General features: G+C 40.3%; 1 protein-coding gene and 2 long non-coding RNA genes across 3 annotated transcripts in view; 2 read left to right on the top strand and 1 right to left on the bottom strand.

Annotated features, from left to right (window-relative positions):
* Window positions 1-1,356: 1,356 nt before the first annotated feature.
* On the bottom strand, window positions 1,357-2,895 carry LOC146678634 (uncharacterized). The gene is made up of 2 exons (XR_014910444.1): window positions 2,517-2,895; window positions 1,357-1,889 (listed from the first exon to the last, which is right to left on the bottom strand). It is a non-coding gene; the product is annotated as an uncharacterized LOC146678634 (long non-coding RNA).
* A 208-nt stretch (window positions 2,896-3,103) lies between these two features.
* On the top strand, window positions 3,104-7,233 carry LOC146678635 (uncharacterized). Its single transcript, XR_014910443.1, has 8 exons — window positions 3,104-3,371; window positions 3,848-3,887; window positions 4,033-4,079; window positions 4,392-4,436; window positions 5,835-5,864; window positions 6,326-6,394; window positions 6,601-6,675; window positions 7,045-7,233. It is a non-coding gene; the product is annotated as an uncharacterized LOC146678635 (long non-coding RNA).
* An 898-nt stretch (window positions 7,234-8,131) lies between these two features.
* Window positions 8,132-23,540, top strand: part of phlpp2 (PH domain and leucine rich repeat protein phosphatase 2) — a 39,569-nt gene continuing 24,160 nt past the window's right edge. Inside the window, exons 1-4 of the mRNA XM_085401915.1 lie at window positions 8,132-8,454; window positions 10,172-10,455; window positions 14,120-14,253; window positions 22,793-22,983. Coding sequence (XP_085258041.1) covers window positions 8,242-8,454; window positions 10,172-10,455; window positions 14,120-14,253; window positions 22,793-22,983 — 822 coding nt within the window. The 5' untranslated portion in view covers window positions 8,132-8,241. The remainder of the gene's footprint in view (window positions 8,455-10,171; window positions 10,456-14,119; window positions 14,254-22,792; window positions 22,984-23,540) is intronic.

Raw genomic sequence — 23,540 nt, forward strand, 5'->3', positions numbered from 1 at the left:
TTCAAACCAAAATACATTTCAAAACATATTTTAGGGTGAAGAAAATACATTTCCAACCTTACAGTAGAATGTATATCAAAGTATCCTTTATTTAAAATATATTTAGTGCAATAATGATGATAATGATAACAATACTAAAAGTAACATGTTTTATGCACATCTGCAAAAAACAGTTGGATTCAAACAAAACAGAGTCAAAGGTCTATCACGAATTAGGTTGTTTATTCATTTGCTTACAGTATTTCACATTACACAATATCTCACTATAATGTAGCGTTCATTGACTTTGAAATTATCTGTCAGTGATACAGTAAACAAGATACAACAACTGCTATGTACACTTTAGTTTTTGACAATATATACAATTTAGTACTTAAAGGAACACACTCCACTGTTTTGGAAATAGGCTCATTCTCCATCTCCCTCAGAGTTAAAAATGCAGCGTCTTCTTTCTAGATCCGTACGTTAATAGGGCTCTGGAGCGTGATCTTACGGGATGGGGCGTAGCCAGGATTTTTGGTCAAGGCGCCATATTAGCAGGCCAAACAAATGCTTGCTGTGTGGTCGGTTGTAATGTTAGATTGCACTACCGACAAAGGAATAAGCTTGAAAACAGGCTCTCTTTTCATTGTTTCCTCACCTGGAAACATCATGAGGGAGCTTATGTGTTGGATGTTACCAAAAGAAGGCGTCTAGCCTGGATAGCAGCTGCGAGACGAGCTGATATTCAGTTCTCTACCAGCCACAGATATCTGTTGGTGTGCTCCAGTATTTTCATTCAGGTAAGTTCTAAATAAGTTCATATTATTATTTATAGCCTGTTAATTTTATTTTCAATAGCACAAACTTAGAACAAACATGCAGAACTACCTTCTATTTATAGAGTTGCTAATTATTTGGCATTATTGCAACAAACCAGCCTATGAAATGAATGAAACAAATCCTGACTGGGTTCCAACACTACACATGGGGCACTATGAAATCCCTGCTTCAAACTACATGCTACATACCACCATGCCAATCAGATTACTTCTTCCATGTGAGGGTAAAAAGGTGACCTTCCTGGATAAGATGGCAAAGGTTTGCTGCGTTTTGGTGAACATGTGCCCCAGTGTGGTAGTAAAACCAGGGAAAAATGCTCTTGTTAAATACTTTTAAGTCTTGTGCTGTTTATGTAGTGATAAGTTTTCAAAAGAGACAGTAAATTACAGAATGCTAGTAGTGGGTGATATTATACAAATGCTGTCATGATTTTATGTGAACATTTTGTCATTTGTAAACTATACATAACATTTTTTCTACATTGTAACTGATGTGATGTTCGACAAAGTGCTTTTAATTAAAAATAGGCAAACATTTCTTTGTTTCTTTATTCAACTTTTGAACAGTGGTATTTAGTAAGTACATATTCAGTAAATGCAAAGTATTTACATGGCCCCCTAAATTAAAACATTATGGGTTATTCAGAACAGAACTATGCTTGGAAAAATATTGTCCCATCAGTTGATCCAACTCCTCCACAGTAGCAGGTGGAACTTTTCTTTTTTGAGGATGGCTTCTTTTACCTGTCACAACGAATGGTCTGTTTATGTTTTGATCAAGAACCTTTTTTTTGGGCAGCTGAAGAGGAGAAGTCTATCTTATGGCCAACCTCTGGCTGTATCTTGGTCATATTACCCAGCAAAACCCAGTATGCAGGTTCATCTGTAACAGTCCTTGTGCCACAGATCCTCACTGTTGCTTCTACATTAAACAGAAGAGCAGTGACATGGCTGCAAGTCTCCACGACTCTAGCCATACAGCTGCAGTGGGCGGCTTCAACCTTCCCTGTGATGCTCACAATGACCTGTGGCTGCAATGCTGCAATTCAGTCTTTAAGAGTGCAGGACCTAAAACACACACAGACAAAGTTCATTTAAAGACAAGAACTTTAATAAGCCAAGTCCGACACAAATGTGTTTTATTTACTTTCAAATCCATTTATCATAAATGTAACAAATAAAGTGTTTTTATGTATCCATCTATAGAACGCTGCATGTTATATTCTAAATCTGCATGTTTCTTTTTAGAAACCTATCAGCAAAAAATGAACCTAAAGTATGTAATGCAAGGATGTCATCACTTTCAAGAGGGAGAAAACATAAAGTTCGACTTTAAGTGACAACTATGGACACCTAATATGACAAGCAGATTCTGCAGGTCATTAATCAATGTATAAAACTAAAACAGAATGTATTTTTAGTGACACAGGACACAAACAAGGAAGCAAGATGTGTAATTAGGATTATTTATAATAAATATGAATTAATTAGGGCAATTTCTTTAACCATAAAGAATAACTAAATCCTTCAGGAAAATGTCACATCAATGCACTGAACTCACTATGTTATCCCTCTAACAGAGCCTCTACATGTTCTCACTGTAATTTCCCCCTCACGAATGAATTTTTGCTAGCACTAATTTGAATGCTGGGGGGAATCAAACGCATTTTACTCGCAGTACTCAAGCTGACTTACCTTTGCTTGAATGACGGCGTACTCACAACGTGGAGGCTTAAAAATAGCCAAATCTTGTACCCAGTCCTTGGTGAATTGGATGTGCGCCTCCAGAGATTTATAATTGCGAAATTGGTGCGCCGTGTATGCTCTGACTCCACAGACAAGGTATGAGAGTAGATCATGCTAAGTCAATAGCGGTTTGGTCTTCAGGGTTTCTACTCCACGGCTATATTTCATACGGGTCCACATTTCAACAATCAAGTACCGTCTCTTTGCATCTGGACAGAATCTGTCTCTATACCGTCATTTTCTTTTGAGCTACGTTTCAGAATGGTTCGTAGCAATCTTGTTTTGATTCGTGACCTGCCAAGATGGTGCTGCGCTCCCACAATGCATTGCGACATTACGTCAACTCCAAAGCCCTTTGCGTGCAAGAGTGTATGCGCATGCGCATTGCCACGATGGTTTAAAAAATAAAGATCTAATGAAAAGTAATTAATAAAAATTAAATATTTAAACATTCCCACAAATGTGCAATGAACGTGCAAAAACTCTCTTTAGTAGTTGTTACTGTTTCTTTCTTTCTTTTTTTTTTTTTTTTTTAAAAAATAACGACGTCTCTGAGGCGCGAAATCTGACAGCGAGAGGAACGGCCGGATACAGGAGACGGGAAGAAACAAGCCGATTATGTTCGCGTTAATTAAGTGGTTGGAAGATGTAAAATTCTCAATTCTGCCAACTGAACATATACGAGATTTTAATGAGGATGAATAATTAGCCGGCATGGAGGAAACGGACCTTTATTTCGTGGAGTGGCGACAAGAAGCCAAGGCGGGTGGCCAGTCTAAGAAGCCTCCATCATCAAGCTAGCAGGTGCCTTTTCCCATATAATATTACTTTATTCTCGTGTATTTGGAACGGAAGCGTAGAGCTGCCACCCAGGCAAAAGAGAAATATAAGTATATCACGTTATAACGTGAAAAGTTTATCGTTCTAACAATATACTATCATGTTTGAACAACATGTTTGAACAACATTGTACGAAAAATGTACATAATTATCACGTCCGTACAATATTGTGCGAACGTGACAATTATGTATATTATAATAACGTGATATTATATTATACAAACATGAAAAGCATAATGTTAGAACAATAAACATTTCACGTCATAACGTGATACAGCTCTATTTTTCTTTTGCCTGGGTGGCAGCTCCACGCTTCCATAATTTGGTAATCAAAATATGTAACTTAATTAATTATATTGTGACGTACTTTTGCCTTTTCTTATTATTCTGCCTTCTCAATAACTATCAAAGCCTATTCACATTTAATTTGGCTTTCACAGAAATCCTACCTCTCCTTCTGGCTACAGAGTACTTACCAAGGTTAGAAACAAAGAACAGTTATGCTTTATTAATGTTCGCTAATTACAATGTTCCACATTTCCTTGCTTTTTAAGTCATTTTTAGGCTTTTTAGAGTTTTTGTTTTTTATTTTTTTAGCAGTAATGTTTCTGCCTATTTATTTCAGCCCATGAAATCGAATGCAGATCTTCCTAATGTGAGATTTACATAAATGTAAGTAATTTTGTTTGTCATTGTCATTAATGTTGTTGCTGTTGTTGTTTTTGTGCAGTTTGCAATCATATAAACCTAGCAAGCATCAGTCAGCACAGTGACTAACCTAAACAGATTCTTGCTTTATTCACATATATTATATGTAATTATATATACCTGCACATTGTACCTAGGGTTGCAGCTACTTGGCCCCACCCCATTGTTGTGACAGCCCTGATTGTACTTATACACTGCATCTGAACAGGGAACAGTCTGCCACATTAATGTATTTTTAAGTGACTTGTTTGTAATACATGAATTTGTTTTTTACAGATGTCAAAGTCTCAACCTCATGCTGCCCTCCCCCATCCTCCTAAAGTAAGTATTTGTTGTTGTAGTTTTTTATGCGGTGTCTGTGTCACATGCTAATCATAATTATTGAAATAACTGTTTTCTAACAGATTTTCCAAAACACTAGTTATGTTTGTTGTCATTCAGACCAATACTACTGCTTAGACATTGTTTAGTGGTCATGCATGTTTGACAAGCTCGTTATGATACCAAAACAGTAGGCCTATCACAATAATCGATATATCGACTTAACACACAATACATGTACATGACCTCAATAATTGTTGATGATGTAATTTATCCGCCATTATATTTACAAAAATAAAATATAATGATAACAAAACAATAACATTAAATAACATTGTTTTCTATTTGTTAGAAAATTTACTATTTATTCAAGTTTTTAAGGTATCTAATATTTTGATTCCTAATTTCAATGATCTAAATACTTTAAGAATTAGATGTTGGTTTGTCAATTGAAAGTGTGTAGATCTTGCATTATTATGGTGTTATATTATGATTATACATTCAAAGACATAAAATGGTCTTAAAATGACAATGACATAACTTGTCGCAATTGTTTATGGGGCAATATACCGACCAACAAAAAGTCGCTATCGTAACAGGCCTTCAAAACAGACGGTTTTATGATTGATAAATTCAAAAAATAAATACATTTAATTTCTCTGAGATTCTCTAATATTCAGTTACAGTTCACAACACAGTTACCCGTACATGCAGTATTATACTGTAAATATAAATCTCTGCATTTAGCATCCCACTAGAAGCGTCACTGTCACGGGAGTGGAACGGACTCAGGCGCAGACTGAGGTAGCACAGTTCAACGACACTTTATTAATCACACTGGTGCACTATATACACGTGAAGGGGGGGGAAACACCAGGGTCCCGGGGATCACTTGGCTGGGGAGACACACTTCTTCGCACTCGCTCTGCTCCTCGTCCAAACAGTCTCCACACAAGCAGCTCAGCTCACTCTCCTACTCACGGGGTCCAGGGGTCACAAAAGGGCTGATCCAGGTAAACCTGTTTACACAGACGAGGGTAAGTCGAAGGCAAACACGGGAACAGTAGAATCGCAAGGAAGCCAGGCAATACTAACGAGAGTTACTCAATATTCCAGCGACGAACAGCTCAGAGCCCCAGCCTTAAGAGCCAGAGAACTGCAATCCGCTCGAGATCAGCTGCAGGTGCGTGGGCCAAGGGCAGGAGCCCAATCAGAGCTCCGCCCAGGCAGACAGGTAGGAGAGACAGAGTGAGAGAAAAACAACAAACACTTGTGGCCACACTGGGCTGGCCGGGGAGGCACAGGGACCATGACAGTCACAGTTACTGCCTCTTTTTTTTTTTTTTTTTTTTACAAATACCTGTACTATCACTAACACATTTACTGTTTTACTTTTAGCCTGTGGATACAAATGCAGATTTCCTTAATGTAAGTTGTGCATTTTAATTACATCATGTTATTTTTATTATTATTTATTTATTTATTTTATTTTACATTCAAATATTTCAAGCTTCTTGGTTAAAGAAGCTTGATTGCTAGTAGGTAAAGAATAGTTCACCTATAATTCATATTCCCAATTAATTTCTCACCTCTGATTGAATGCCTTTGTTTGTTTTCCTTTTGACTATAACAAAACATTTTTGCTGGATATATATGGTGAATTTATATGCATAGATACAGTCGTAGTGCTTGACACATGCAAACAGCAGTAGATGTACTAAAAAGGAAATAATTACAATCATGATGTTGATTGCTGATGTCAGTATATATATTTTAGAGGAATGTTTTGTTTTTCACCCAAAATGAACTATATTGCTTCAGAAGAGATTTATTACCCTACCGGACTCTTATATATTGTTCTGTTTTTTGTTTGTTTTTGTTATTTTCAGGTTCAATGGTGCGTGTTCTTCTAATGGCCGCCTTCCCACTGGAGGTTTTGATCCACAGCAATTTAAAAGGTAATCAGCTTTGAAAGTCAGTTCAAATGGTTAGCTAATAGTACTTTAAAAAGCCTACAACTCTGTCACCAGTTTCTTTACCAAAAATTACCCATAAAAGTATCGCTCAATAGCATATATTGTAGTTCAAATGTTTAGTTGTACAAATATCAAATTTTTGGAAATCTAAAACTAGTCAAACACTCAAATGTTCATGCTTTTTATAGGAGGACAGAGCAAAACGGACATCGGCGCAGAGTGAAGAACTGCCCTTGATAAGGACACTATGACAGCCATATATAGTAAGTGAAGACTTTCTGTGTATCTAAAATTGCATACAGCACAAGTAACTTACTTTGCAACCATTAAAATAGGTTGTAAAGTAAGTTACCAATACAAATAGGTGATAATGCATTGTAGTGGTTGGTCTCAGACAAAGAAGGTCAACAGATTTATGAATGCTGGAAGGTAAGGAGAGACGACCAAAAGGGGTGTTAGCATTACTGTAATGTGAACTGGATAGACTTCCCATCTAGGAAAAAAAAGAGGTAAAATTATGCGTAAAATATAAACAGAAATATCTGTTTGCTAAATGAAGCCAGCTAACATAAATCACATTTTTATTTTAACTCTGATAAAAGTAATAGAACTGTGACTTTTGTTTGTTACAGTGGCGGTAAGGAAGGGGTTTCCCAGCGTGTCCAGAAGGGCTTTGAGGATTGCCGTGAAAGCTGGGGGAACTGAGACTGCTGGAAAAGGAAAAGAAATTACATTTTAAGTATGCTGACTTATGTTCATACAATCACACACACATATACACATACACACACATATGTGTGTGTGTGTGTGTATATATATATATATATATATATATATATATATATATATATATATATATATATATATATATATATATATACACACACACACATATATGTATATGTGTGTGTGTTTCTTTTAGAATGTTTGAGTATGTAATGAGAATAAACTTATAAAATGAATATTCCTTGCTTGATTGATATGCTATATGTATGTTTTAAACATCAAATAAAGATTTCTTTCAGATGTTACATGTGAATGTGTTTTCTTAGAAATATATGAAGGGTTAAATTTATATTTTTTTGAATGATTTTAAATAAATTTAAATTGTATTTTGAAATATATTTTATTAATACATTTCAAAATATACAAAAAATGGCCAAAAAATATATGTGCTAAAATACATTTTAAATATATAAATATATTTTAAAATGTATTTTAGCACATATATTTTTTGGCCATTTTTTGTATATTTTGAAATATATTTCAAAATGTATTTTAAAATATATTTTTTTACCGTATGGGACAGCTCAGAACAACTGCTTTTAAACACAGACTGTAAACCCATCACGAGACACTACAAAAACATGAACCCATGTCTGACACACCCAACAGATAAATGCATTTTTAAACATTTTCTCCCTATTTACTTAACGATAATGAAAAAAAAAGTTTTATCCACAGACTAATAAGAGCCTTTCTTTCTCCCCTCTCATTGAATAGGTGCAGCAGAGGGTTAACGCTTAATGACACGCCCTGCAAACACCTCTCGTGTTTTTATGACTGCATCAAGTGGGAAAACTTGCCTCATCATTATTATGAAGCATCCCCTTCAGAAAGGCCTATTGGCTGCTGAATAATAAATACCCTGAGCCCGCCCATTTCATGTTTATTGATCAGCTCTCCGGGGCCTATCTGACAGCAGTCAGATGAGTCGGGATATGGCGTCGCTGCACCGACACAGGATGAATTTTCACCTCTCCGTGGGAATTTACAAGTCGCGCGCCGGGACATCGCTTGCTTTTTGTCGCCGTTAAAAGGGATCACACATGGCGATGGAGGACGAGGACAATAACGCGGAGGTCGCTGCGACCAACGTCCGAACGGGCATCAAGAGAGGAGGTGATGTCGGAGATAACGGGGCTTGCATAGACAGGCAGCCGGACACGGTGGTCCACCAGGCGGGGCTGAACCAGACTGCGGGTCGCGGCAGCCGCAGTGGTCCCGGAGCTCACGCTGCGACGGGGATCCGAGTGCTAAAGGCAGGTCATAACCAGAGGGAGCAGCCGGGGGGGATTTAAAGTGATCGACAACTGTCATGTCAAGGTGGTTACATCGCAGTAGGTGCTCGGAACAGGGCAAAGTGCATCCACGGATACGCGCGCATCCTTCCCAGCAGTGTTATGTAAATGCTGTGATATCGCGTCTAATTGATAATTGATCCGAGGCAGTCAGGAATGCACCGGAGCCGGTAACAGCGGCAGACCACACACTACAGGCACTCATAGCTCGCATATACCCAGGCCCGCTGCTGAACAGTTTTCTTAGAAATTTTTAGGGGAAGACATGATGAGTAATGACACGCAAGTCCCCAAAGCAAGAGACACGCGCGTACATACAGAGAACCTCAGCTCTGGTATTTCATTTAGACTGTGAGTATTAAACGTTTATTATATTTAAAAGAGGTATTTGAGGATTTGCAATGAAATAGGTAATAAGTATTAAACACCTTGATGTTTGCACCCAGAGCATTAGTTTCTACCTGCCTGTCAGCATCAATACAGAAAGGTGAGTAAGTGAATTCTTTTCACAGTTATAGGTCTCAGATATAGATTAAAGTAGAGGTACTTCCTTCTGAGTCCGGACAGCTTGTTCAGTCACATTCCCACAGTGACACACATCCATACTGGGGAGGTGCCCAGGACATCTGTAGTCCAGTGGGGTGATTCCACAGCTTCATCAGACACACCTTCACAGCTGCGGACAAAGAAGACATCTGCACTTTACTTTCTCTGTGACCTCTTCGTTTAAATCAACCGTTCGCCTGATCACAGCCTTAGCTCTCTAACCTCTGGAGCAATGCTGCTCCAGGTATGATCCATTGTGTGGATGTTTATTCTTGACCTTGAGAATAGAGGCTTATATAGGATGCGACTTTGTTACCGTAAAGAAAGAGTCTAAGAAAAGAAACAAATTAAGCCGTCTGTTGGGCATTAAATGAGAGGATTTGCCAAGTAATTCATCAGATTAATCAAGATAAAATTACCGTTATTTTAACAGGAAATCAGTCATTAAATCAGTTATTGAGTAACAGTACCAAATACTGAGAAACTGTGGCCAATGCTGTTCAAAAACCCTACCAAAAACGATCAGTTATCACACTTTTTACTCTCAGGCTTATCGAACATGGAAGCCAGTGCAGGCTGAAGATGACATCATTTAAAAACAACAGCAATGATACCTGTTTGTCACCAGAACGGATGCTCTCCAGACCTTTGATATGTTTCTTTGTACTGATTAGATCTAAATGCATCCCACGTGATAAACTCCAGCCTCACCAAGAACTGCTGTTACTGATATTTTATCGTTCAGGAGAGGATTATTCTTCATTGATGTCTGTTTAAGAGTAACATTAGGCTACTCCACATCCGGCTAATGTCATCACGGGCGATTAGTGAAAATAATGGTGCTGTGGTTTCTCTTCAGCAGTCACACCGTCCACCCTCAATGCGAACGAATAAACTTTAATGGTTGACTTTAGTTTAGGGAAGAGCGAACATTTCTATGAAGATTATCCAATTGGTAACTACCAGTGCAAATTGATTTGTGGCTGGATTAAACCCCCAGCACGTCTGGGAGAGTGTGTAGTTCATCTTGAACCACTCTCTGTTTCCTCAGATGCCCTTTGGCTTTCATGCTATGTTTTTGATTACAATCTGTGTGTGAGAAAGACTAATATTCTGTGTTTTTCTGTGTTAGCAGCGCAACATGAAGCGGAACGGGAGTCGAAGCTGCGTGACGAGAAAAACCAGGTTTGGATCACGAGAGCGGGACTGGCTGAAAGGGGACACCCAGCGGGGCTGTGTGTGTCTGTATGGGGGAACAGTAGACCCTCAGCCACCTGCCTCTGGCACACAGGCCTCCTCCACCCCTCAGACAGACCTGCAGTTGGTGCTCTGCTCCACCAGTACCACAGTGGAGGAGCTGTGCGCTCAGAAGAAAGGACACGCACTTTACGTTCAACTGCACGGAGACCTAGTGAGGTAAATTTACATCATGTCGAATCATGGTGACAAAGTTGCATTCAGCAACTGCAGAGTAAAGAGAGTTCAGTCCACATCAGCTACTCAAGATGGGGCCAACACATGCATCAGGCATCCAACAGCTTCATTAAATAAATACCAATTAATCATGTTAAGAAAATAAGAGACAAATCAAAGCACAAGAAGAATTATGCAAATATAAGCACGTGAAATGGGAGCTTGCTAAAAATGTATAATACAATCTCATCCTCAGTTAATGCAAAGAAGGTAAACACACCACTGAGCACTTGCTGCAGTTGCCCTATCATCCCGCACTCCCACAGCTCCCCACCAAGGATACGCTCAGGGAACATGTCTCTACGCCTCTCACCACTGTACAAGACATGCGTAGACCGAAATAGTAATTGATGATCTGTGAAAGGATGAAAAGCTGGTTCACTAGTCCGTGACCAGGAAGAATTCAGTTCCTTGTTTGCTTCCCTTGGAAAACCTACGTGAAGACATAAAGGAGCCTAAAACGAGAGCTCAGCTGTACAGCTTAAGCCTGAATGAGTTATGGCTCATTCTGTCTGAGCGCTTCTGTCTGTTCAATTTTTTTAAATGAATAAGAAAGAGCAAAATCTTATAAAAAATGTGGGGAACCAGCAAAGTGCCAACAGATGCATTTAGAGCAAAGAGTTGTGAATGATTGTGTTAGTAAGCAATAACTGGTGGGAGATGGTGCCACAGATGTGCTGCAGAGATTATGCTGGAAACATGACTGGAGGTCGGTAATCACCTCACATGCTGTTAGCCAATAGTAGCATATGAAACAATGTCTTTATATCTTTGCTGACTGAGAGCTGCAGGCACTGGAGACGGATGCAGAGTGGTAATAAATGAAAGGCTTTTGGTAAGCCTGTGGATGGGCCCTGTTGGTTCAGTTTATACTCCAGCAGTAAAGCAGTCTGGTCTGCCAGTGAGTATGACTGAGTGGATTTAAATGTAATATTAAAGTCTTCAACTTCCAAAAAGAAAAGAAAAGAAAAACAGGATAATGGCGAGTTAGGAGAACTGCATAAATAATTAAAAAAAACATAAATTGTACAAACTGGCAGCACATACGGTAAAGACAAGTTAAATGTATTATGTGCATATGAACTCCAGTAATGTTTGTCCTCAAACGGTCCTTTAGTAATATATTTTCTCATCCCTATTTTATGACCTTTTGGATGAACCTTCTGTGCATAAAAAGGCTTCATTACTTTGATAATAGATGCATTCGTTCTATAAATGGTTATGTGAAGCATACGACGCAGCTGTGAGCTATGCGGCTTTTCCTGTTGATTTTCTTTTTAGAGCATGTAGTTACGTGCTGCTTACAGGAAGGCACGTTCGGGGCTCTTTCCTGCTTGCATTTTCAGTTCAACAAAATCCCTTTACAGATAAATTTACTGAGGCAGTAGAGTTGATGGAGGACTTTCATCCTGTTGTTCATCCCCTTTTGGACCACTTATGTCTGTCAGTGTCACAGTGCAAACAGGGTGAGCGAAGCAGTCTAGTGTTCTTTTTCCCAGCAAGAGGCTTTTCCATCCATGAGAGTTTCCAGGACAGATGGGATATGCAATCCCTTCAACATGTTCTGGGTATAACCGGAGTTTCCAGAACATTTCCAAAGAGATGATCCCACACATCTTAACTGGCTTATTTCCAGTAAGTTAGTAGCTGCATACCAAAGACCTCCTTTATCAGTGAGCTCACTCAGAAATGTAAAATAAGCTGGATCTAGTAGCTCAACTCAGTCCTGAGGATAAGTGATACAGGGCCATTATCTTGAAGTTAAAATCTTGATTAATCGAAAGGCTTCCTGATCAAGGGAAATGGTAAAAACTGTCCTAATCTAGCAGCAGAAGAAGGCAGAAGGAAATTTTTGGTAATACTGCCCTGCAATAGCTAAACAGCCCTTTGGTGGAGTGGTTAGCACTGTTGCCACACAGCCAGAAGGTTTTCTGTCACTCTCTGTAAGGTCTGTGGTGGTCTTGCAACCGGTCTATTGTGTAAATGGACTGGTTCTTATCTTGCACTCTTCTACTCGAGCACTCAATATGTCTCACCCATTCATACAAGCACTTTCTTCTACCTAAGTTCTTTCTATCTAACATTCAAGTTGACACATTTGACTGATTTTCATTTCAAACAAAACACAGTTCAAGAATAGCAACTAATTAATATGTTTGCACATTTCGGTTTATTCCTTTTTGTGCTAACGACTAATTTTTTGTTGCTGGTGTTTATAGTTAAAACTGAAGGCTTGATCAGTTATTTTAGTTTTATTTTTAGGCAGCCACATAAACGTACATGAAAAAAGATACCAACTTATAATGTAAAATATCGAAAGATGAAGCAATACAAGGCTTTTTTTAGTTTTTAAAAACGCACGTGTATCCGTACCATTGTGTTTTTAGGAGGCCCAGTTAACTTCTCATATATCTATGAAATACTGGGTATGTCTGCACTAAATCAAGAACCCACCATGATAGTTGGCTGCATAACTTTCCACGAGGACAGATGAACCCGCTGGGCACCATTTGACAGCGATTCAGCTTCTTGCTGCACTGGCCAAAGTGGGAAGATTTGTGAATAAATGAGGCATATCAGTGTGAAGTGTGAATGGTCAATAGGGACTGCCACTCATCATCACTCTGCCTGCTGGAAGCTGCCTAAATCCTGCTTTTAGATGTTGATGTCACAGCTGTCTAAAATCAAACAAGATGATTCTGCAAATCTTCCAGGCGGAGTGAGGTAAAGTCATGTCCTCAGGCATGGGTACTGTGCTCTAGCTGTTGTTAAGAATCTTTTGAAATTCAAGCACTTTTCTGTCTCGTTTATTCTAAATGTTAGTATTTAATCACATTTCTTCCCCCCTGTAAGTCTTCCTGTTGACAGATACTGAAAAAGATCTGTGTTTAGCTCTTTATGAGCTGGCAGATTGACCCGTCTTAAAAAAATAAAACAGTTTTCAGAAGTGAGAGACTAAGTGATCATAAATTAACTCTAAGCTTTTGTTTTAGATTGAAAGTGAAAGCTGGATTTGCAGCTGCTATTGTGCTTTCGGGGCTTCCTTCACTCAGCTCGACAGTGGGCATTTATGTGAAAGGTTGCTTCTATTAGTATTCATCCTGTTAGGCTTCAGTGACTAACAGAGAGCTGAGAGATTTACAGATGAATTCAAACTCATGGTTTAAGAGTGAAATATCTAATATCATTTTCATTCATTTCAACAAACTTACCGTAATGTCGAAATAAAAACCCCTAATGGCTATGTTTTAATGATAAGAAAGATACTAAAGGTGCCTCTTCTCGGAAATTCATTTTTAAATATTTGTGCAGACCTAAAGCATTGCTGCAGCAGATGGTGTACCCATGACACTGCGTGATTTTGCAAGAATGCATCTTCTTTTTTAGTTTGTGTTAAAACAAGAAACAAAATCCTAACTGTGGTGCTGACTCTGGCAGGAGTGCTTTTTTAGCTTGGTCTGGTGCCCCGTTTAACCTGGATCGTGGCATTTGTTGGCGGGAAGCTTTTACTTTTATAATCTGTTTCATCTGAGATTCTGTGAGGTGTATTTTATAATTGTTGCTGTCGCTGTCACACCTCTTCATCTTCTTGCCTTCGGTCCCGCAGGAGGCTGGATCCCTCTGAGCGTCCGCTCCAGATGGTGTATGACTACTTGGCGTCAATGGGCTATGCAGACCCTGTACGAGTGCAGCAAGAAGCCGCCAACTCAGACCTCAGCTGTTTGATCCGTTTCTACAGTGGTGAGTACTCATCAGCAGCGGCAATCAGCCCTTGGTTTCACTTTCTGCTGCTGCTGACTGGAATCTGGCATGTGCTTCGAGTTTTCCTCTGCACACAGACCTGAGGGCACAGAAACATTCTTAGAACGCTCCAAAAAATGGTTTCGCCACATCCTCTGGCGAGTGTGTACGATTGGATTAAGTGAGAGAGGTTGTTTTAGGGCTCTCTGAGTTTGTTGCTTCTGAAGCTGCCTCCAGTCTTCAGTACAGTCTAAGATAAACACGTCAGTCATGGCCTCATGATGGATTACTGACCATCATTCATCCTGTGGTGTTGTATGCTTCATTGACCTGAGGTCTGGAGTGACTAAGTGTCCCTGTGTCTTTGTGATTAATGCGGCACCAGAATGGATGCGACTCTGGAGAAACCAGTGACGAATTTGTGAACGCATCTAAGCGCTGCTCACCTAAAACCTCTCTCAGTCTTCCCGTTTGAAGGCTGCTCTATTAATACTCATACAGTAGTTGCAGTTAGGGATTTTCCTTTTAGCATAAATGGTGATTGGTGTGCTATAATGAGTTTCAACCAGCGGATGTTCCCGCTGAGTCAGTGGAACTTAAGCTTGGGCTTTGAACTGCTCACGTATCCAGAGAAAGAGCAAGACTGGGTAAACCACAGTGTCTAAAGGGTTCACATGCACTTCCTCCCACATCAGGCACATAGCTCTCCTCAGAGTGAAGTGCAGGACTGCTGTAGTGACTGAAATACACTCTACAGACAAACGTAATCTGCTCTGTATGGAAGTTCTGCGGTTGATGAGTGACAGATGAGGAAAGTTAAACAAATCAAACTCACCATGAAGTCTTAGCAACAGATATAATTAGTTTGTGATGCATGTGAAACAGAACGGTGACGCCCAGTTTTCTTTTATCCTAAAAATGTTTAGAACACCATTAATAATTATTGTGATGCTTTTAACGGTTTCGATGCCCCGTGGAAAAAAATCGATATTTTGAGTCCTAGACCTTTTATTGTATATAGTTTCAGTTTGATAATCAGCCCTCAGATCAGGATATTTAAGCTGTACATTTTTTTTCTTTTGCTAGCTTCTTTTTAAATGATGTTGGGGTTTTTTTTAGCTGACGGATCTTAAGATCACTCTGGCCTGAGTCTTATTGGTAGTCCTCATGTGTCCAGAGGCCCACTGTTGTTTTCTTCTTGTCAACATGAGAACTGGTCAGATCTTGGCTACTATCAGCAATCAGGCCACACTGGGTAGAGTCTAGCCAGGCCCCTTGGAGACTTCCTGCCTCCTTTTGTCGACTCATGGGAAAAGAGAACCAGGGACAAGACATGACTGGTTTTCAGGCTCGTTTAATGCCCAGTACAGGCCAAGAGGACAACTTGATTTGGCCGTGAAATACCTGCTAAACTGCTAAAGTGACAGCTGGTAATAAAGCTTTGAGTTTGTTGTGGGGACACAAATGATGTCAGCAAATGACAGATATCTATAAAATGGGCAAGTCACCTCTTCTGTTCACGTACAGGTTTCTTATGAAGAATTAAAATAACTTAAGTAGCAAGCTTTACCGTTGCATTTAATTCTTTGGCTGGTAACAGAGAACCCTGTCTTTTTATTTTAACTCACAGCACAGGTGCAGAGATTTAATCAGACCAACTCATCTTTTCTAATTTACGTAATTTAAAATTAACCACTTTTTTCACCAATTTTTCAACTAGCTAAAAAGTCAGCTTTTTAAAATGTTAAACTTTTAAGTAACTTTTTGTTTTAGTGCTGTAGCATTTTTATTGTGAAGCGCTTTGTGATCTAGAAAAGTGTAAATAAAATGTTTTTCTTTTTTACTTTAAATTCTTTTAACTTCAGGAAACTCCACTGCAGTTAAGTGAGTGAACACATGAAATTTCACTCAATTCATTAGAGTTTTGTTCTAAAAGGCAAAACTTGCATACTTCCCATGATGCATTTCTAGAAAGTTCAAACTCTTCAGGGATTCTGCCTTTTTTTGTAAGAAAGACATGATGGAAAGTTGCCGTATACCTTTTAATATGTTCACATTATGTTACAGTCACACTAGGGAAAACATTGGTTGGAGCAAACGGTTACTTCGAAGGCGAGACCAGTCACAGTTGCTGTGACTTTGCTGTGTCAAGATGGCAATAAAGACAAGCGACAAGGCAATCAGACAGGAATGATGACGTGTCTGAGTTGTACTCAGATTGGCTCAGACTGTTGCAATGTGTTGCGAGTAGGTCTGCATTTATGAAGTACACAGCAATTATTTGCCAGCCTTTGCCAGTCAAGGCAGTCAGTCTGAGTCAGACCATGTCTGTCTGGAGATTGGTTGCCTCTCTCAGCTGTCTTGCAATCGAAAGGGGTTGTGCAAAGGTTGAGTGTGCTACGCCCTCAAGCATTGGGCAACCCCTTTTGAATACCTGGTGTTTGCAACTACTTGTCATCCAGCAAATGCTTAAAAGATTAATGCAGCTATGATTTTTAGCTACTTGTACAGAGGGTGCTATCTTGTTTATCCTCTAGTGCGACGAGAGTAAAAATTATTTTTGTCCATTGTGAAAGCGGTTCTGTCTGTTACGGGGTTTAGGATTGAAATGCATTGAATTCAGCCCCCATCCCCATAGACTTGGCTTATACAGCAGTTTATGTAACTGTCACTGGGAGCAGCGTCACTGGTCGTCTCTGTACTGACTCTGCAGGTTTAAACTGAGAAAAGTAAATCAAGTCTGGAACAGTGTGCAGGTTCAATTCAATGGCTTAATGTAACTTAACTTAATAATTTCTTCTTTTTTTCTTTTTCTTCTTCTTTTGGCTGCTCCGTTAAGGGCTCACTACAGCAGATCACCTGCCTCCATCTCACCCAATGCCAAGCATCCTCCTCTGTGACACCAGCCGTCTGCATGTCCTTCCTAACCACACCCATGAATCTATGTGCTCTTCTTCTTTTTCCTTCTGCATGGCAGCTCCATTTTCAGCATCCTTCATCCAGTATATCCACTATCCCTTATTTGCACATGTCCAATCAATCTCAGACTTTGCCTCTCTGACTTTGTCTCCAAGCTGCTCAACCTGATCTGTTCCTCTGACCTACTCATTTCTAATCTTGTCCATTTTGCTCACTCCAAATTAAAAATCTTAACACTCACTACGGCCTTGTAAAACATCTCTTTCAACCTTGCTGCTATCCTTCTGTCAAAAATCACCCCTGATGCTTATCTCCACCCACACCACCCTGCCATGACTCCCCCAACGTGCACTGTCTGTTGCTTTGAATGGTTGACCGCATTTATATTTCTCATTTCTCCTTGCATCCTTACTGTAACTAGCTTTGCAATGTCTCAACTCATGAGGACTTATCAAATCAAGCCGAGAGCAACTTACTCACATTTTTAAGGCAGTATGCACAAAACTCAAGTTAAGACAAAAAGTAAAAAAAACCTCAAACAAACCAAACAACAACAAAAAAAAAAGTTACAGCGTCGATGGCCTTGTGTGTCTTCCTCCAGGTGTCTGTTTGCCTAACAACCGTTGTTGTGGTAACGATCTGACTAAGCAGATGAGTGAAACTGTGATCCATCAGTAAAGACTACAGCTGCTACAAGACCACCTAATGTGGTACACTGAGCGTGCCAGCTGTACGCTCTGCACAGTCTGCATTACTGGACCTTACTGGCTCTGAATCTGAGAGCGTTTGTAATGGAAACTCCCCCAAAACCACGTTTATTAAAGATTGTCTCACTATGCAGATCGCTTTGGTTTTATGAGCCCAGGATCATCATCACAAACCAGGGGAGGTGGGCTTTTGTTTATAATGTTCACGGTATTAAAATGGCACAGTAAAGACCTCAGCAGCACATCTTTCCACAGAAGCCTCGAATAATCCACATATGACCTTCTTAATGATTCCTGAAAACTGATAAAAGAAAAGATGCTCTGTTAAGTTTCGCTGAACTGCCCTTGTAAAATTGTTTCTGTGAGCTTGCTCTTTTTTTGATATTAGTTATGTCTTCAGGCTTGTTCAGATCATTCAAAAGAATCTGTGGGACAGTGTGAGAAGTATTCATCTCAGACTGTCTCACAGGCATACAAACGGTGGATCATGGTTACGAGAATGCCGACTTTCTATAATAAGACAGTGGTGCGAATACATGTGCGTTTCTACCTACGCACTGCCACGTGAGTTTCATTTCTAACCACAGGGCTTTACAGCCTGATTTTCTTTTTTCTCAAGCCACCAAAGAGGTTCAAAGTGCAATGCAGCAGGTAATTTATTAAACTTTACTCTCCTCTTATATGTTCAGGAAACTCATCTGGGACCTTCTTTCTCCACACCCACTGTACACACACACACACACATACACGCACACCCTTCAGCTGTGTTGCATGGATGAAATTAAAACAAACATGGACAGGGGAGTAAACTTTTCTAAATACTGACTTAATAAAAAACACTTCTAGTGAAAACAACCGCAGAGACCTGAGGGCCAGCGGATCTTTGTGTCAGCCTGTGCAGCTGCAGCGCAGATGAAGCTGGCTGTAAGCTCTGGCGTTCATGCCCCGGGCTGTGTTCCACCTCTGTCTGCGTGATCTTTTACGTCTTTGAGAAAGGCGGCTTGTAGCTGCTGTCCACAGTTCACGTAAGGCCCGCTGTCAGGATCAGACCTGAGGGAAATAAATCTGCTTCACAGGGAAATTAATCAGAGTCAGCTCACCTTATAAGTTGTTGGTTTGACTAATGCTGACTTTCTGATGGAATTTAAACCCAAATTAAGTTTGTGGACATCCTGAACTGGTGTGTGAAGGTTTGAGACATTTTGCGGTGTGAAAGAAGGGAATAAATTGTTTGCCCTGACAAAAATAAGAGAAACAGTCGGACTGAGGCTTAAGAAAAAATTTAATTCTGTTCAGATCCAAGTTTGCACAGACTTGCCCCGAGCGACAAAGCTCTTGCCAGCTCCTCATAAACATGCTGTTTCTGAGATGAAGTTCTGGTCCTCCCAAGATTTTCTCTTTCCCATTTTAAACCTGCAGACGTCCGTCATCCTAGACTCATGGCGAGTTTTTAAGAGAGACGGCTTACTGAGGGAGAAACACCAGTTTAATCTTCTGTTTTAAAGTCATCTGTATTCAAAGGCGGCATTCAGCTGCGTGTCTTCCACTGGTTTTCTGCACAGTTGCTCTATTTGATGTCAGGAGTTAAACTCTTGCTCAAAGTTTAACGAACAGTTATTTTAAATTGAGATAAACACAGACCACCTAGAGGAGGTATCTGTGTGGTGGGCTGAATTAGAATTTTCTGCCAAAAAGAGCTTGCTGTTCTGAGTCAAATCAGACCGTGTTTCCGCCTCCACTGACCCCCTACTGCATGCTAATGCAATCTATGCGATCTTGAGCAAGACAAAAAAGCTCTGGGATACAGGGAGTATTGTATTTGGCGGTTGCCTTGAAATGATCCAACATGTGGACAAAAACTGATTTTAAAACAATAGAAAGAACCAAGATGAGGAACCTACACACTAAAACTCCTGGTAGAGTTTTTCTCCTTGGAAAGAACAGACACTTTTGCCTGGTTTGGACCCTTGTCCTTTCTTCAGTGATGAATCATCTACAGGCTACTTTGTTCTTTAATCATTAGGCCTACAAAACATTAGAGAACAGTATAAATGTTCATCAGTTTCCTAGAACCAATAATAATACCAGCTCATAAGTATGTAGATATTCCAGTTTTATTCTCTTTTAAGGATCTGCACTCTGTGTGTTTCCAATCGTCTGCTGTCCAGTTTTGTTGAGCCTGTGTGAACTGAGAACTGCTGCTTCCTGGATATTTTCTGTTGTTCAGACCATTCTCTGTAAAAGAGATGGTTGTGTGGGAAAATCCAAGTAGATTAGCAGTTTCTGAAATACTCAGAGCAGCGCGTCTGGCACCAACAACCATGCCATGTTCAAAGTTACTTAAATTACCTTTCTTCCCCATTCTGATGCTAAGTTTGGACTTCACAGGTCGTGTTGATCATGTCTGCAGGTGTAAATCCACTGCATTGCTGTTTAGAGATTTTTAATGAGCAGTTGAAAAGGTGTACCTAATTAAGTGGCTTGTAAGTGCATACTGGCTTCAGTTTTCCCCAAATAGCTCTCTGGATCTTTCTAGACTTCCTCCCTTGTTTCCATATATATTCTTTTAATAATCAAATCACCTTCTATATTATACATTCGTGTCTCTCACTTCCCCTTTTGTTCCTTTCTGTTTGTCACCTCATTCCTTTGTTTATCTATCCATTTTTATTTTTCAGTGGAAAATTAATTTGACTCTTTACTCATCGGGCTTGGCATACTGTGATATAAACGTATTCCTTAAAGAATTTAGAGTTAGTGTTAATGTTGTGCGTATTGGCAACTTTTCTATATTGGATCTGAAGTGAGATATCACTAAATTTGCTGTGCGAAGGTCTCAGCCACACTTCTGAGAAATCACACATTCCACTCTCTGGTCTGTCACTTGTCCCTGAGGTTTGGCAGCCTCCCACCCGGAGGACGTTTGACACCGGTTGATGATTAGTTTGAAGGCAGCTGTCTGCAGCCCTGCTCCTTGAGAAAACAGTGTTGCGCAACATGTTACGACCGTGTCATCCACCCCCTCTGGAGCCACGGGGAAACGGTCAGCATTTTTGTCGTGAGAGGGATGGGATTGATTTGGAGGGAGACATCATAAGGGCTTACATACTCACACTTTGATTTTGAACAACCTGTTTCCTTAGCAACTGATCGCCCCGCAGACCTTTGGGGATAGCATGTGTGTTTCTTTTATTTTAGAAGTTGGCTCTTTATGGCTAGGAGATGTTTTATATTGCGTTTGGACAGTGCCGTGACTTTGTATGCCTGGACACCTGCACGTTCGCACCATGAATGCACACATTTGTATTCATAATTTGGGCGCTTTTCTCATTGATAACTCCCACAGTTAACTAATTTAATCAAGGCACTTTGATTTTCCTTTGTAAGCCCAATGTGCTCTTGCAGCGAGCAAGCACGATGATTCTCACACAGATCCACAGATAATTATAATTCTTTCTCAGATGATTAGTGTTACTGAGAAAAATTTGATTTGGGAAAAAAATGTGATGATACACAAGAAAATGGTGAGGGGGTGACAATATTATCAGGGATGAAACCACATTTTCCTGGTTTTAGGGCTGTTTTGGAATTCTGTCTTTTACTAGAGACGGGCGTATGTGTTACCATCCTGCATGCGGTGCTCTTATAAAGGTTTGCCATGAAATTACCACAAATGGGCCTTAACAAAGCCGGATATAGAGCGTGGTTGTTTCTGGTGATGTGCTGCGAAGGCTGTGAGGGCATCCTGTCGGTCTGTGTCAGTTTGTATCGAGCTGATTTGTGCACTGCAGAGGGATGATGTTTTTCTTAATTGCGAGTTTTAATCTGAAGCTCTGGGAACACAGAGTAACTAAAGCAGAGCGTGACTCGACAGTTTCCTGCCACAGGCGGCAAGAAAAAGCACTTATCTACAGTCCAGCTGTTTTTCCCCCTTTTAGATACCTCCATTGTACCCGTCATCGACCCCGTGAGGTTTTTGTGTCTCTAATTTTCTCTCTGAGTGAGGGACACCCAAGGATCAGGAGCTGCTATTGATCTGCCAGCGAGCCAATTTGTTGTCAGAAGCACTTGGCTTGTTCATTATCAGTTTTCCTTGGCGAAGAAAAACATGAGGGGGCTCTCATTTCGTTTAGATGCCCTTGTGAAGCGGAAGGGGAGGTGGAGAATGAAAACAAGTTAGACGTGAAGCGAGAGCGAGAGAGAGCGAAAGCAGATTGCCAACGAGAGCCTCCGAGTGGGAGGCAGCATAAGTTGGTTCGAGGAAAATTTAACAACAGAGGACAGGAGGCTGAGGCAGTGTCTCCTCTGTGCTTGTTTGACCTGCTATTAACCTGAGTGTACTTGGCAGAGACGGCAGCACTGCTGTCTGATGTATCCTTCAGCAATGGCCAGCTAAGACTACCTGTAGTGCAACTTGGCATAATTAAACTGAGCAGAGTGGAGTTAAATGTGACAAAACCCTGACTCATTCATCAATATGACTGATGCCTCTTATATGTTGGGTTGGCAGCAGGGAGTAGAGAGAAACCTTTCCAACTGAGCTGAACAGAAGAGCTCTAATATGGCTTTAATTTAATAGATGCTTAATAATGGAGTTTAAAGTTTAAACTCTCTTCTGATTAGTGGAAGAACAAATGAATTATTTTTCAGTAAGCACAGTCCTAAGCACTGATGTAAGACCATTTCTTGGAATAGCTATACTGTGGAGCTGACTAACGGACAGGTGATATCATCATGACCTTCGAGTACTTATGTGACTTCATTTTCTGGAACCTTTGTCTAATGCGTAACTGCAAAACATTTGCAATTAATTAGCTCAATTTGCTTATCTCAGCAGTGGCTTTGGGTTTATTTGCATTAGATCGATTGCTGCAGATTTGCACTAACATCTGTGCGTGGGCTTTCTCTCCCAGAGCGTCCAGTGAATGCGGACCAGCAGGAGCGGACCTTGCTGAAAGGCATGTTCAGCGTCAGGAAGGGCAAGACTCAGCTGCACAAGTGGGCCGAGCGGCAGGTCATTCTCTGTGGCACCTGTTTGATCGTGGCCTCTGTGAAAGACAGCCTCACCGGGAAGATGCACATCCTGCCCCTGGTGGGGGGAAAGGTGAGAGTTCAGGGTTTAGAGCTTTGACAGCCTGAAAGGGTGGTAAGCTTTCACTTTCTCCAGGGCGGAGGACATGCTCCAAGCTGTGCCATAACACTCTTCAACAACACAGCTGGGTTGGTCGTCTGGATAAAGTTAAAAAGATGACATGCCTGCAGAACCGTGTCATGAAAAGTTCTCAGCCAACAGAGAATGCAAGATCCTCTTACTCAAAGATTAGCAAAGCTGCACACTAAAGCGCAAAATACATAAAAAATCGGTGTGTTTGTGTTTGAGCTGATAAAACTTCAGTGGCACACTCTGTATCTCCACGTGAAACCATAGACTGTATATAAAAGATGGAAATCATCGGTTGGCAGCTTGGTGGTTTGAAACTGCAAATGTAGAGCGAGTGGTGGCTCGGCTCGAAAAACCGAAGGACACTGCACACTTTTCAGTCACACACCTGCTACTGTGTATTCCTTCTGAACTTTTAATAATGTCTTTGTTACGGACGCTAAGACCCTAAACTCACCAGAAAAAAAAAGTTTTTCCTGAGGTTGGCATCAAGTGAGCGA

The sequence above is a fragment of the Rhamphochromis longiceps genome, linkage group LG1, assembly GCF_057381845.1.
Source record: "Rhamphochromis longiceps isolate RC_006_pf linkage group LG1, R_longiceps_female_GT1.1, whole genome shotgun sequence".
Taxonomy (NCBI): domain Eukaryota; kingdom Metazoa; phylum Chordata; class Actinopteri; order Cichliformes; family Cichlidae; genus Rhamphochromis; species Rhamphochromis longiceps.